The sequence below is a fragment of the Mesitornis unicolor genome, unplaced genomic scaffold, assembly GCF_000695765.1.
Source record: "Mesitornis unicolor isolate BGI_N332 unplaced genomic scaffold, ASM69576v1 scaffold6787, whole genome shotgun sequence".
Lineage (NCBI taxonomy): Eukaryota > Metazoa > Chordata > Aves > Mesitornithiformes > Mesitornithidae > Mesitornis > Mesitornis unicolor.
The window spans coordinates 1-13,894 of NW_010195625.1; the positions used below are offsets into that span (position 1 = coordinate 1).

General features: G+C 42.5%; 1 protein-coding gene across 1 annotated transcript; it reads left to right on the forward strand.

Moving 5' to 3' along the window:
- Positions 1–443: 443 nt before the first annotated feature.
- On the forward strand, positions 444–8,472 carry EXPH5 (exophilin 5; the record flags this gene model as incomplete). Its single annotated transcript, XM_010188183.1, has 2 exons — positions 444–564; positions 3,149–8,472. Coding segments are annotated over 2 exons (5,445 nt in total), but the record flags the coding sequence as incomplete, so codon positions are not given.
- Between the last annotated feature and the right edge of the window lie 5,422 nt (positions 8,473–13,894).

A 13,894-nucleotide genomic window follows, 5' to 3' on the forward strand; every position in this document is an offset into this window, starting at 1 on the left:
CCAACTTCTAATCTGTGATTCTGTGATTCTGTTTCCTTATTAAATCTCTGTTGGGAGGTCAGTATGTGAGTTTTTTAGAATGTGCTGGCAATGTGTGCTGTGATTAGGAAAAACTAAATTACAAGATAAAATGCAGTATGGATGCATATGGAGAAAATAAGTAAACTATGCCACTTATTATAAAGTCACTGTAACTCATGTATCCAAAACATGCTACAGGATGAGGACAAAATGAGCAAATCTCCATGTTATGTATGTAAAAATCTCTAAAATGCATGCATTTTTGCAGTCCTCAGGTGTATTTTAATAATACAGCAATTAATGGACCCACAAAGACGTTACTGACCTTTGTGACTTGTGACGCAATTTGTGATGTGACATGTGAAATATGGTTTGAACCCATATGTAGAACTAAAATCATGTTGCCTTACAATTTTTAACAGGCTGAAATGTGTAATTCTTCAATGACAACTGAAACAAGTGATAATTCTTTTGATGCAAACCAAAATGAAATGAAAAGTACACAGGAATGGACTGAACAGCTAGAAAAGGAGCTTTTCAGTGGTAAGTGTGTGCCCTTACTTTGTTCTGGTATTAATGTTACCAGAAGTGACTGTGGTAGCTGGATTTGGAGAATTTTCTGCAAAAGCATGGGCTGTAAAGGTATGGCTCATTACTTTCTCGCATAGTGACTACTTTTTGCTGGCTTTGTCTGACAGCAGAATGTCTGCTCTGATGTTGACTTCAAGATGTGTCACTGGTCACTCTTAGAGTGCATTTCATCTCATACTGATGCCGTTCAGAAGAATCACACCTTAAAAGCATACATTTCTCTGCTGATTCTGACAGGAGCCCACATTGCATCCTGTCATGGTTTAACCTGGCAGGCAGCTCAACACCACACAACTCCCTGCCCTCCCTGGTTGGGTGAGGAGAGAATCAGAGGAGAGAGGTAGGAACATTTGTGGGTTGAGATAAAAACAGTTTAATGATTGAAATTAATAATAATATTAGTAATAATAAACTGTAATAATAATAGGAACAAGAATAATAAGTCACATAAAGTTATACCCAGCTCATACAGCAGTTGCTGGCTATGCACTCCCAGCAGTGAATGATTAGATAAGATAAATAAACACTGCGAGCACAACAGCTCCAGAAAAGCAGGGGACTAGGAGGCCTTGGGTGCAGAACAACAGGCAAAACCTCTGGGGATGGTGACCATCAAGGAAAGAGAGAGTGTCTCCAGTAAACTCCCCAATTTATAGTGAGTGTGCCCTGAAAGCCCTTGGCTTTACCTCCCCACCCGCTTCTGTACCTAGTTAATCTCAAAACTGCCAAAGACCTTGATCACTGTGGCAACCTGCATACCAGTGTCAGCTGAAAACTAAAACAAAGTGTCTTATCAACTCTTTTTCATCAAATGGAGTACTGTAGTCTTAGAAATGCAGCTCTCCTGAATGGAAAACTGATTCTGTGATTCTATCCCTGTGAATCCAGGACAACCCTTTAGATGCAGACAGACAGTTATGTGAGAAGAATTTCATCCCAGTTTTCTGCATGCATAATTTTGATAATGGTGAATAACTGGGCCTGGTTTATGAATTGTAAAGCCTCATACCGCAGAAGCAAGAGGCATTATGGCATTCAGTTTGCTTTCTGGTAGTCCTTATAGCACCAGCTGAAAGTTGCTGGTTCTTTTTGGTTTTAGGTTTTTTTTTCTGTTTCCTCACTTCTGGGAAGTGAAGCAAGATCAGACCCAGCCTGTGGGAGTACAGAGATGTTCTTCCATAAACTTTCTTAGATCTATGCAAAAAACTTTCTATGACTATTGCTTTCTACCACTCAAAATTACAAGAGATCACAGATTGAAAGCATGATCCGGAAGCAGTGGGTGAGTTGGCAGTGCTGGAAGAGCAGAGCACTGCATGGTGGACAGTGGTTCTTCTCAAACCCACATGCCTGTCACCACTTTTGGGTGTCAGTCATAACTGTGCACGCTTGCCAACTGACAGAGAAAACTCTACATAGCTTGGCTGATGTCCTCCAAATGGAAGACTCAGAGTCAACTCGCCTTTTTTCTTGTACTGAACTGACTCTCTCAGGAGCCTTCTCGCTTCTGTGCTGAAGAGTAAGTCAGAAAAATTAAAAATTTTAGTACCTTTGTATCACTTTTTATGATGTTATACATACCTAGCAATGCTTTTTTAATGATTCTGTACTGTTAGCATAGATCTGAAATGACTGATCAGTCAAGCTTTTTTATTTAAATAGATGAGGAAATGCTGTAACAAAACAGCCTTATCCATTTATGTTTTTATCTTATGTGTGCTACTTTCAGAATACAGAAAGAATACAATTATTGAAGGCATTTTTTTGCCAATAAAAATAGTACATTGCTGCCACTTGGTCTTATGACTGAATATCTTGGTTAGCTGAGTTGTGTAGCGTTTAATTCCAGTTCATGAGACTATATATATATAAATAAACAAAAATACAGCTATGCTGTTAGAATTAATCACAGGTTTCTAACTATTTCATTACCTCTTTTTATCCAGAAAATGCCACTTTCAGTGCTGATTTTAGAGTAAATAATAAGCTGCAATTTAGTGAAGAACTTCTTTTCTGAATGAAACAAACAGTGGATGTGCCAGACTGCTGAATATGCTTGTTTGATGGTTTGCAGAATTCTGTGTTTTCTTACAGTTACATCATAGTGGTGCTCTGTGAACACACAGAAAGGTCTGTGTTTGCTTACAGGGCTAGTGGATTCTTTACAGGTATTTTTTGCTTACAAACTAGATTTGAAAGTACACACAAACACACACACAGGGCTCACGAGTTAGAATTCAGACTTCAAATTGTTTTGCTTTTCTTTTAAATAGCATAAAGACAACATTTACATCAAGAGCAGTCTTGAGATCAGTCATGGAGCAGTGCCTTTTTCCTTGTAGTAACAATGGGTGACCACTGAAAGGTCCTGTGGATGAACAGTGTGTGTGGTTTGGGAAGGGTTTTGAATGCTGAGAAGCTGATTCCTTTCAAAACAAGTTCTGTTTATTAATGTCGTACATGAAACATTTTAACATAAGTAGTCAGAAGATTATTAAAGAAAACAAAACCAAGTGTCTTTTTTTTTCTTGTGCAGTTCTGAATGATCTGGATGACCAGCTGGCGCAGGAACAAGCCCAAGAGCCATTGGACAGGACAGTTTCCACAAGCAGTGCATCAAATGTGCAATACAGTAGTGCATTCCCTGCTCCAAAGAGGCAGACTGCTGGTAGGGGGCAACACAGAAATGACTGGAGTGATGTGCCTAGCACGTTTTTCCCAGATGGACAGAGAACAATAAGAGCCAAAGATGAACACAAGCTTTTCATCAGACCAAGGAAATTACACAATGCATATATAAACTGGCACCAGACAGCCTTTCAAGAAGATTACAAATACAGTGATCCAGTCGATGAAAATCCTCATCTGCTAGGCAGCCGGCTGTCTTCTGTTTCTTTTGGACGGTCTTCAGAAGGTAGCTTATATCCTCCTTCCATAACACAGAACAGTGGATTTAGGCACAAGAGTTGTATGAACAGGGATACAGCTGGCAGAAGTCACTCTGTATGTTCCCTTCGGAGGTGTCCATCATCAGTATCTTCTGTCCAGCTGTCAGCATTGAATTTACAGCATCCCTTGGCAAGGGACAGCAACAATGATTTTGTACCAAGGTTTGGTCGACGGAACCCAAAGCGAATTCCTCTGTCTTCCATTGTATGGAACAACACACCAGACTCTCCTGGACAAACAGCAGCCCAAGAAAAAATGTTTAGAACCCAGTCACTAATGGAGTTTACAGACCATGGTACATATCCTAGTTCTTTGCAAGAAACCAAGAATTACACATGTTACCACTCCAAACACCACTACAGAAGATCTGTTTCAAGCAGTAACTGCTTTAGTAGAGTTAGTTGCCCTGACAAAGCTACTTCTCCGTTGCCCTTTGATAACTGGGAAAACTATCCATTATACAAATCAGAAAATAATCTCTGTAGATCCTACTATAGAGATACTTCTCATGGCAACTTGTATGGAAAAATAGACAGCTGTCCTTCTTGCACTGATATTCCTCAGTACTACAGTGATGAAGCATTTATTTCACCTGATGCCAGCTTTGAAGTGTTTATGGCTAATTTAAACGACCAGCAGTGGGCACATACACAGAATGCCAAGTTTGGTTCACAGCGCCTGCAGAATGATTTTCACGCGTATTCTCCAGAAAATACGAATACCAAAAGAGTAACAAGAAGTGCGAACAGAACTTTTTCAGAATTGTCTGAGGGCTGTCAGCCCTGGCTAAGTTGTAACCCTTCAGTTTCTTCATCTGGTATCAGAACTGATGAGTCAGTCTTTCCTAATTTGAAGGACCAAACAAAACCTATTGGACTGACCAGGAATTCAGTCACTGTTACCCAAAGTAGTGCTAAGGCAGGCTTTACACAGCTTGGAAAGGTTGAAGGTGTGAAACAGCCAGATGAAGATGTGCTGTTACAGTCGGTTTCTCAACAAGCAGATACAAATGACATCAACACCCAGAGTTTTCCCTCTAACAGCCCTTCTCCTGCCATGTTGCAAAGCAGTGCATCTCTCTTTAACACAATGAGATCAAAGAGACAAACCCAAGTCACTGCCAGAGGAGATATTGCAAAAATGTATACATCAAACGGGGATAAAAGAAATGTACAAATGAAGGAAAACAATTGCCCACCCAACAGTGTGTTCAGTCAGCCTCCCTGTATTTTCCCAGCTGATGAGAGCAGGAAGGGACCTTTTCTTCCGACTCAGAAAGCATGGGAACATAATCTGCATTATGCAGCAAAAAGAGAGAGCATCAAACGGGATAATCGGAGTGCGGAAGCCATTAACCAAGCTCCTCCACAGAGACAGTCCTCACTGCTGAACGTTGCTTCTGCTCAGTCCACTGAAAACTTTGCAAACTTTCGAGGCATGTTGTCCTGTCCTCCTGAACGTTCATCTAGCTCCTCACCAGGCTCTCCACAAGCACTTTCTCATAAAGACAATTCTAAACGTTCAGGAACAGTAACTAGCTCTTCAGTAAATTGCACAGTTCCTGAATCTCAAGCAGAAGGTGGAAGAACAGCTCAAGTGAGCAGAACAGGTGTTACCAAAGAGATTGCACAGAAAACACTGCAAAATACAAGCACTTTAGTTTCTAAGGACTGTAATGGACAATTCACTACTAGTCCTCCACAAACTGGAAATTCTAGAAATATTTATATGCATAGTTTTGATGGAGACCCCAGGACCTCTGAACATAGTTTAAGTTATTTCTGCCTCGAAAAAGAAAGCAGAAAAATAAGGAGTAATTTGCCTTGTATTGAAAGGCGTCACAAGCAAGACGGCTTGCTGAGACATACCAGTAGCTGCAGCATTACTGGCTCCCCAAGCAGAAACAGCCTCAAATCTCCTGACCCGCTTCTTATTTATTACACTTTGCCTAGAAAATCAGCTAGCATTGCTGGTAGTGTTACGTCAGATACGCCCATCTCTTTACCTAGAGAAGGCAGAACACCACATTCAGACATAAGGTCTGAAACTCCACATAGAGCTGACGCCTTTTGTTCTAATCAAAGAGATGTGTCTTGTTCAGACTCAAAACATTCCTTTTTAACATCAGCATCATTAAATGCTGCTACAAGTATGAAAGAAAAAGATCACTCAAGTTCTTTAACTGAAAGACCTAACGATGCAGTAAGCAGTAGTACCTCAGTTGAACTGACAGACAGATGTAAACATCTAAGCAGAAGAGAATCCTCTGTGTTTTCAGATTGTAAGGAGAGGGGAAACTTTTTGCAGAAATACAAAACTACAAGTACCTTTACAGTTTGTTTTGATGAAGATCATGTCAAGTACCATGAACTAGTTTCAATCTATTACACATTACCACGGAGGCATTCAAGAACATTTTGTAACATCTTTAGAGATAATCCAGAGGATGCAGATTTACCTTCTTCCAGAGAAAAGGCTGAGTCACCAAGAATACCAAATAAGAAAAATGAAGGTCATGTGAGTTTAGCGAATGTTTTTTTCCCCAGTACCTTGGAAAAAGAGATGCCTTCATACTCTTCTGACCAAGGATCTTCAGCTGTGGTCACACCTCAAAACTTAGGAGCTGCTGTTGATAGTGAAGAAGAGCATTCCCACTTACCTCCTAGCTCTGAGAAGATGTGTGCTTCACAGTCAGTGAGTATGGTACCTAACAGGAAAGATAGTTCAGCAGATCTTGCATTAGCAGAAAATGTGTTTTCTGACATGATGACAAAAGAAATTTCTTCTAGTGGTCCACAATCCACTGCAGTAGTGGCTAAGCCAGGTAAAGCCATTTCTGATGCTTCAAGCATCCAAAATACAGAAATATGTCTAAAAGAAAAGAAGGAAATGTTACAAACAGCCACACCTCTAATGTCCACTTTACCAACCCCTCCCAAGCCAGGCAGACATTTAGAGAATCCTCTGTATTCTACTTCAGCAAATAAAGGTATTATAGAGAAGGGAAACTCTGAAAGCTGCTGTCAGCCCCCTAAAGTGCTCACCAATAAAAACCCAAACAGTTCAGTCTTCCACCCAGGGGAAAAGAGTTCCCTGGGAAGGACCAGTGACAGGGAGTGTGCTGATGTGCTGCTTCCTCCTGCAGAAGACACGCACAGGGATAGTACTGAAGTCAAGCAGAGAGTAAATTTCCTATACCAAACCACCCCTCTCTATAATAATAAATGTAGTGGACTGCAATTAGGGGCTGACAGCTCAAGAAAAAATGCAAATTACTTAAACTCTTGCAGCAAAGTGCTTTCAGAGTCTCAGAACAAAGCATCTGAGGTAAGCACAGCTTCCAGTGCTGATCCATTACTCCAGGTAGACAAAGTGGTTAGCACAGATATAGATCCATTACAGAATTCAAAAATTAAGAAAGGGCAAAACTCACAGAGTACTCAGATGGGTAAAGATTACAGTGGTTTGCAGGAATCAGAGAGGCACAGTGAAGGCAGCCTGAACGTTAACTGTAAAGATAAGGTCCTCAGGGCTACACAGGATCCAAAGATAACACAGAGTGCAGAACATGAGAACAAGCTTCTCTCTGACTGCCCAAGAGACAAAGTCAAAGATATAGAAAAAAGGAAAAACAGGCCTTCAATTAAAAATAAACTGGCAGCTGTCTGCAAAACAAGTCGAAAATTTTCAAGTAAAAATTTACCCCCCAAACCGCACATAAGTAACATTTTTTCACAGAACAATGGAAGTGCCACTTCTTTAGAGGTCGACACATCCCTTGACTCATTGATGCCAGTGGATTCCCATCGGCCATTCCTGCAGTCAGACAGTGAAAATCAGAATCACAGTCTGGACTCTGATAAGAACACACCAAGACCAAGAACAGCTGAGAAGAAGAAGATTGAAAATCAGAATGAGCCTTCTTTGCTTGTTAGTAACACCAACTGGAGGTCTTCAACAAGCTCGTACACCCAGAAGGAAGCCATCAGTCCGAGAAAAACTACGGTGAAAGTGGAAAACAGGCCAAGTCCTACAACCCTATTTCCAGATAAGGCAGTACCCACAAGAAATAAGAATTCCCAGACACTAGATCTCAGGCTAGAAAACAAAAGCCAGCCCATCTCTCCCAGTGCTACTACATCAGACCCACGGGATGGTGAGAAAAGGAGAGCTAGCAGTCGTGTCTGCAGTCCTCCCTTGCCACTTTTAACTGACAAGAACTCAAACACGTATGTAAATAGCTGTGTGGACACAGACGTATGTCCAGAGCAACACTTGACTTCCCAGACAGTGCTTGGTCAGTGTCAAAATACCTCTCAGTCTCCTAGCTCAAAAAATGCCAACTTGGGTAGCTATCAGTTGCGCAAGAGTCTTGCCAAAAGTCAGCGTGAGCGTCACCTTTCTGAGAGTATTTGTGCTCGAGATTCCCGTGAGACCTTTGCCTCGGGAAGCAATATTCTACCAAAATACGGCATACATGGAAAGAGATTTAAATCTTACTCAGAGCTGTTGTCTTGTGATGAAAATGAAAACTGGGCATCAGATGATGAAAAATGTTACAGCCCTAGAAATCTGATGTATCCTTCTATTGAGTTTGGTATATTTGGCAAGGAACAACAGTTGGCTTTCCTGGAAAACATCAAGAGGTCGCTCACAGAAGGGCGATTATGGAAACCTTGTCTTCTTAATAACCCTGGTGTGTTCAGAGATGGAGAGACCCCTTCTATAAACAGGGCTGAGCTTTTGAGCTCAAGTTCTGCTGGGAGCAAAATGTCATCAGCTGCTTCATCCCCCCGAGAGCCAATTGATATCTGTCAGGAAGACACAGCAGCTTACTCAGACTCGGACAGTGATACCACTACCGATGACGAATACTACCTAGATGAGATAGATAAGGAGTCAGAGCTATGAAGGGTCTGTGGTACTAAGATGGCACCATAGCCTGGTAGTTTCTGGGCATGCAAAAATATGTAGAATACTTTGAGCCAGTTCTTGTGCTGCTATAAATTGGTGCAACTTCATTAGTTTTAAAGAACTTGGTATGTTATGTTAGCTGAGCATTTGACTTTTGTATTAAATATTTGGTGTCACCATTGTATTCCCTAGCAAGGAAAAAAGAAAAGTAAAAAAAATCCCTTTCCAAAATAATAGAAGGTAAACAGCTGTGGAGCTTTGGGCAGTGTAATGCTAGAGATGGCTTTCCTCTGAGTCAGCAAGCAGTGGCTTAGGCTCCTGCCAGCGACGCAGTGCGGGAATGGATAAATTTCAGCTTGAGCTACATTTTCTTATAAAACTTAACAGAAAACCAAGAGGTCACTTGGCTTTTAAATTACTGTTTCTCCAACTTTCCTCATTTACCAAATCAAGCATAATAATGCCAATCCATCCCACCCAACAAACACCCCCACAAAGCTCAATTTTTGCAGCATATTCTGTATGGGTGTTCTTTTTCTGCATTCCTGGGACGCATCGCAGCAATGTCCCCTGTGGCGCTTGTTCTGCTGTGCAGCTGAGGCAGATTCCACACCAGGATTTTCATCCTCAGCACTGCAAGAGCAGTGAGCGACGCGAGTTGCAATGTGAGTTACTGAAGTGCTGCTGGCGCATGGGAAATAGCTCGGCAAAGGGCATAGCACTGGAAAACACGCCAGAATTCCTGAGGATGTCAAGAAACAGAGCTGAGCTTGGAAATCTGCTTTTCAGACATGGGAGATTCATAACCGGCACAGCTTCATTTGCAGTTGAGATGAACAGTCACTAGCCTTTGATTTAGGAACAGGTTAATTTGGATTAATCATCCGACACTTTAAACCATGCAAAATGTAGAAATATTGAGCCTATTTTCTTTGATGTATAAACCTCATAGGTTGAATCCTAAGTTGTCCAACCATGCCCCATACAACTTGTTTGGTCCCAAAGTTCCCCACTGCCTCTGTGCTGGGCCAGTCCCGGGGGGAGGCACCTGCAGCCGCTGGGCTCCTTCGGAGCAGCACCACCCGAAACAGCCCAAGAGGTCGCAACTGCACTGTGCAGGCTGCCAGTGTTTTACGTACAAAGTAAATAAAAACCAGTAAGAAATGCTCTTTGCCTTTTGCTAAATTACCGTCCCTTTTTGGTACTTTTCAACCATTCCCGCTGTCACCACAGAACTTTTTATCCTTCAAACTGAATGCCTGTAAAGGTTTTCCTGCCGCTCTTTTTCAGCCATGCTAATAATGTAGTATTATTACTCGGGAGCCAAAACTCATCCCTGGCCATTAAATTTCTAACTAAGCTTTGATCTCTTTTTATGCAAAACAAAAAGTGGCTCACTGAGTCAAAATATAGTATTTTTAAATAATTATACATTTACTTCATCTCTAATGTCACATATCGTCTAAAGTGCTGATCCATATTTTTGATACACTTTTTAATTCAGTAAAATTTCTGTAGGACATAATTATATTTTTGTAACTGGAAGGACAGTATACTGGTATTTTAAAATAATATATTTTACACACAACAAGCAATGCTTGTATCACTGACTACTCCACAAGAAACTGAAAGTTATTGTAGGCAACTGGTATCCTTATTTTTTATATAAAGTGTAAACTTCGTTAAAGAAGTGGGTCTGTACTTCAAATCTGTACCGATATAGAAGTATTACTACTCTATACTGGGATAATTTGTCTTTTGTTGTACATAGAAGGACTAATATAAAATATTTAGAGACAAAATTGGTCTCTACGACATGCCTGTTTTGGAAGGATACACGCTTATGCTGACATACGCAGTAAAGTCTGGTATTCTAAGGAGAAATTATGCTTTTCTGTAAAAAGCTCTATTCTGTCTGGACAGGGTTCTGTAGAGTAAGACAATCCAACCAGCTGAGTATCAGTGAGGAATTGCTGCTGCTTTACGTTTCTGCAAAATATGTTAATCCAAAAATCAGGAATACCAGCCTACATAAGGTAAAGAATACAAAAATAAATGTTTACAAGGGAAGTAAATGGTTATACAGTTTTGCTTGACTAGAAGTGGATGTTTTAGAACATTTTTATTTGTAAATACTTTCTACCTGTTCAACAGAAGTTGGATTAAGTTCTCACCTTGTTGGCATAAAAAAGCTTTCCGTTTGCTATGCTATGTATGTACAGAAAATCAGGTGGCTTGGTTTAACATAAGCAAATAAAAACTGCTTTTGGTCATAAATTTGTTGTGGATCTGTAAACTAATACTTACAGTGAATGATGGTATTCTGTAAAACAGCAAATTTGGTGAAAACAGGGAGAAATACCCTTTGAATAGCAGTGGGCCCCATTCAGCTTAGCAGAGAGATGGCTTCGCATGTCCAAGCTTCTGCTTTGGTGAAAGCATATTCTGGAAATCGCAGAATCACAGAATCGCTCGGTTGGAAAAGACCTCTGAGATCATCACGTCCAACCACTCCTATGTACCCCCTAAACCATATCCTTAAGTACCTCGTCTACCCACTCTTTAAATACATCCAGGGATGGTGACTCCACCACCTCCCTGGGCAGCCTGTTCCAGCCTCTAACAACCCTCTCAATAAAGAACTTCCTTCCTTATCTCTAACCTGCTCATGACTTACAGGATTTTCATATTTGAAATTATTTTTTGAACTAAATTCTGCATTCAAGTGGAAAAAAAAAAACTGGTACCATGTTTATTTTTCACTTACTGTGAATTTCACTTACTGACAATTTATTTAAAAAAAAAAAAAGAAAAATCCAGCATCTTAACACCGCTGCCAGGGTGCTAATGGCAAACGATGCCATGGGTGTAAAACGGGGTTCCCAGCCTGGGTCCATCTCGCAGCTGTGGGCAGTGGTCACGCGTGGCTCAGGCCCGCCCTGCGCAGAGGAAGGCTGTGCAATGCCCGTACTGTGCTGCCTTCTCCTTTCCTGCCTGTTGGTGAGTCTCTGGTACACAAACAGTTTTCCATCAGCAGCTGTCCTATCCTTAGAGTAGACCTGTTAACCCCTTAGCGAGCCGTATGCCTACAACTTGCCTTGAGGAGCCGATACTCCGTGTAGGGGCCCAGGGTAGCACTTGATGAGCAGTTTTACAAGGTGAGCTCCAAGTGAAAATTATTTCAGCTGGGATTAGGCCTGAGTGGAGCCTGGCTGCCACGTGCAGCATGAACATGTGTGAGACTCACCACTGTTTTTCAGCCTTAATTACTACAGCCAGTATGTGTTGTACCTGACTTCAATGACAGTCCTCAGCCTGGTTTCAGAAGGAAATGTGGCTTATGAGCGAAGCTGGTGTTTCTGTCTAGATCTCTGTCCACCTAGCAGGTCACTTGTGTTCCCAGATGACCTTTGATCTTTCTAACATCTCAATGACATTTCAAAGAAGGGACATAATTTTCATGGTTTCATCACTGGGAGAGACCTCAGGAGACCTCCAATCTCCTGCTCACAGCAGGTTGGCTCTGAGGTCAGACCAGGCTGCTCAAGGCTTCATCCAGTTGGGGCCTGAAAATATCTGAGGATATGAAACTGGACCACCTCTATAGGCAACCTGTGCCTCTGCCTCAAAGACAGGCTGAGAGAGTTGGGGCTGTTCAGCCTGGAGAAGTGAAGGCTCTGGAGAGACATTATAGTGGCCTTCCAGTACCTGAAGGGGGCCTACAAGAAAGCTAAGGACGGATCTTTTACAAGGGCAGGTAGCAATAGAACGAGAGGCAAGGGTTTTAAACTGGAAGAGGGGAGATTTAGACTGGATATTAGGAAGAAATTCTTTACTGTGAGGGTAGTGAGGCCCTGGCCCAGGTTGCCCAGGGAAGCTGTGGATGCCCCCTCCCTGGCAGGGTTCAAGGTCAGGTTGGATGGGGCTTTGGCCAACCTGGGCTGGTGGGAGGTGTCCCTGCCCATGGCAGGGGTTGGACTGAGTGAGCTTTAAGGTCCCTTCCAACCCAAACCATTCTATGATTTGATAAGACTTTGAGGTGCTGGAGCAGGTCCAAAGACAGGCAACGAACCTGGTGAAGGGTCTAGAGCACAAGTCCTATGAGGAGCAGCCGAGGGAACTGGATTTGTTCAGCCTGGAGAAAAGGAGGTTGAGGGGGGACCTTATAGCTCTCTACAGCTACCTGAAAAGTGAGGTGGGTGTTGGTCTCTTCTCCCAAATAACAAATGATAGAATGAGAGGAAATGGCATCAAGTTCCACCAGGGGAGGTTTAGATTGGGTATTAGGAATTTTTTTTTTCACTGGAAGGGTTTTCAAGCACTGGAACAGGCTGTGGAGGGAAGTGGTGGAGTCACCATTCCTGGAGGTTCTAAAAGATGTGTAGACATGGCCCTTAGGGATGTGGTTCAGTGCTGGACTTGGCAGTGCTAGGTTAATGGTTGGACTTCATGATCTTAAAGGTCTTTTACTACCCAAGCAACTCTGATTCTGTGATGTCCCCAGGGCCCTGCAGCCATCCCAGAGCTGTGTTTGACCCCAGTTCCCCTCACAAGGCCTGATCCTGATCTGCAGATTGATGTCCCTGCCTGACCTCAGCCCTGCCCTGTCCCCATGAGCCTGCTGGGTGATGTGGCCTCTTCAGCTGCCTCAGATGCTGTTTGACGTCCTTGCTAAATTCAAGCTAAATGATGTTCCCTGCCCTCCCCTCCTCTGCAGAGCCAGTTTATTGCCAAAGGAAATTGGGTTGGCCAGGCATGGTTGGCCCTTGGTCAATCCACACTGACTGCTCCCAGTCACCTTCTTCTCCAAACGTGCTCCCAAATGGCACAGGGAGGCCGCCCTCGCTGATTCCTGTGCAGAGCGCAGCAGCCAGGGATGTACTCCTGGCCAAGGAGCACACACGTAACTCTGGATTAACACCGTACATGTCTTCTCTTGCCTGCTGGGAGTCTCACTCACGGTGTGTCGGTGGATGTGTGTGGTTATCTGAGGTGAGGGAGTTTAGGAGACTAAAGACAAAAGCAAGCAGGAAACCAGACTTGGTAATTCCACCTTCAAGGAACCTGTTTTTCGTGGTCCATATGCACAGAGACTTGAAGTTCATGTTATTCAAAAACACGCAGCATTCATCCGGGCTCTTATTGTTTTGCATGTGAAAAGCCAGGCTTGCATGGAAGCTCGATTTAATTCTCCTACAGCCTTGGAAGCCCCCCCATCTACCGGCACCCTGGAATATTTCCTAGCAGCAAACGCTTCTGATTAAAATGATACAACCACCTTAGGAGAGAAATAATGCGAGATTTTCCCCGGTTATTTGTATTCCATAATTTTAAATCCATGAAATTACTTTGTTGAGACATTTTCCAGAGAATAATGCCATGACCCCTCTCTCCCCGTCATATCTCACCCCCAGTCCCC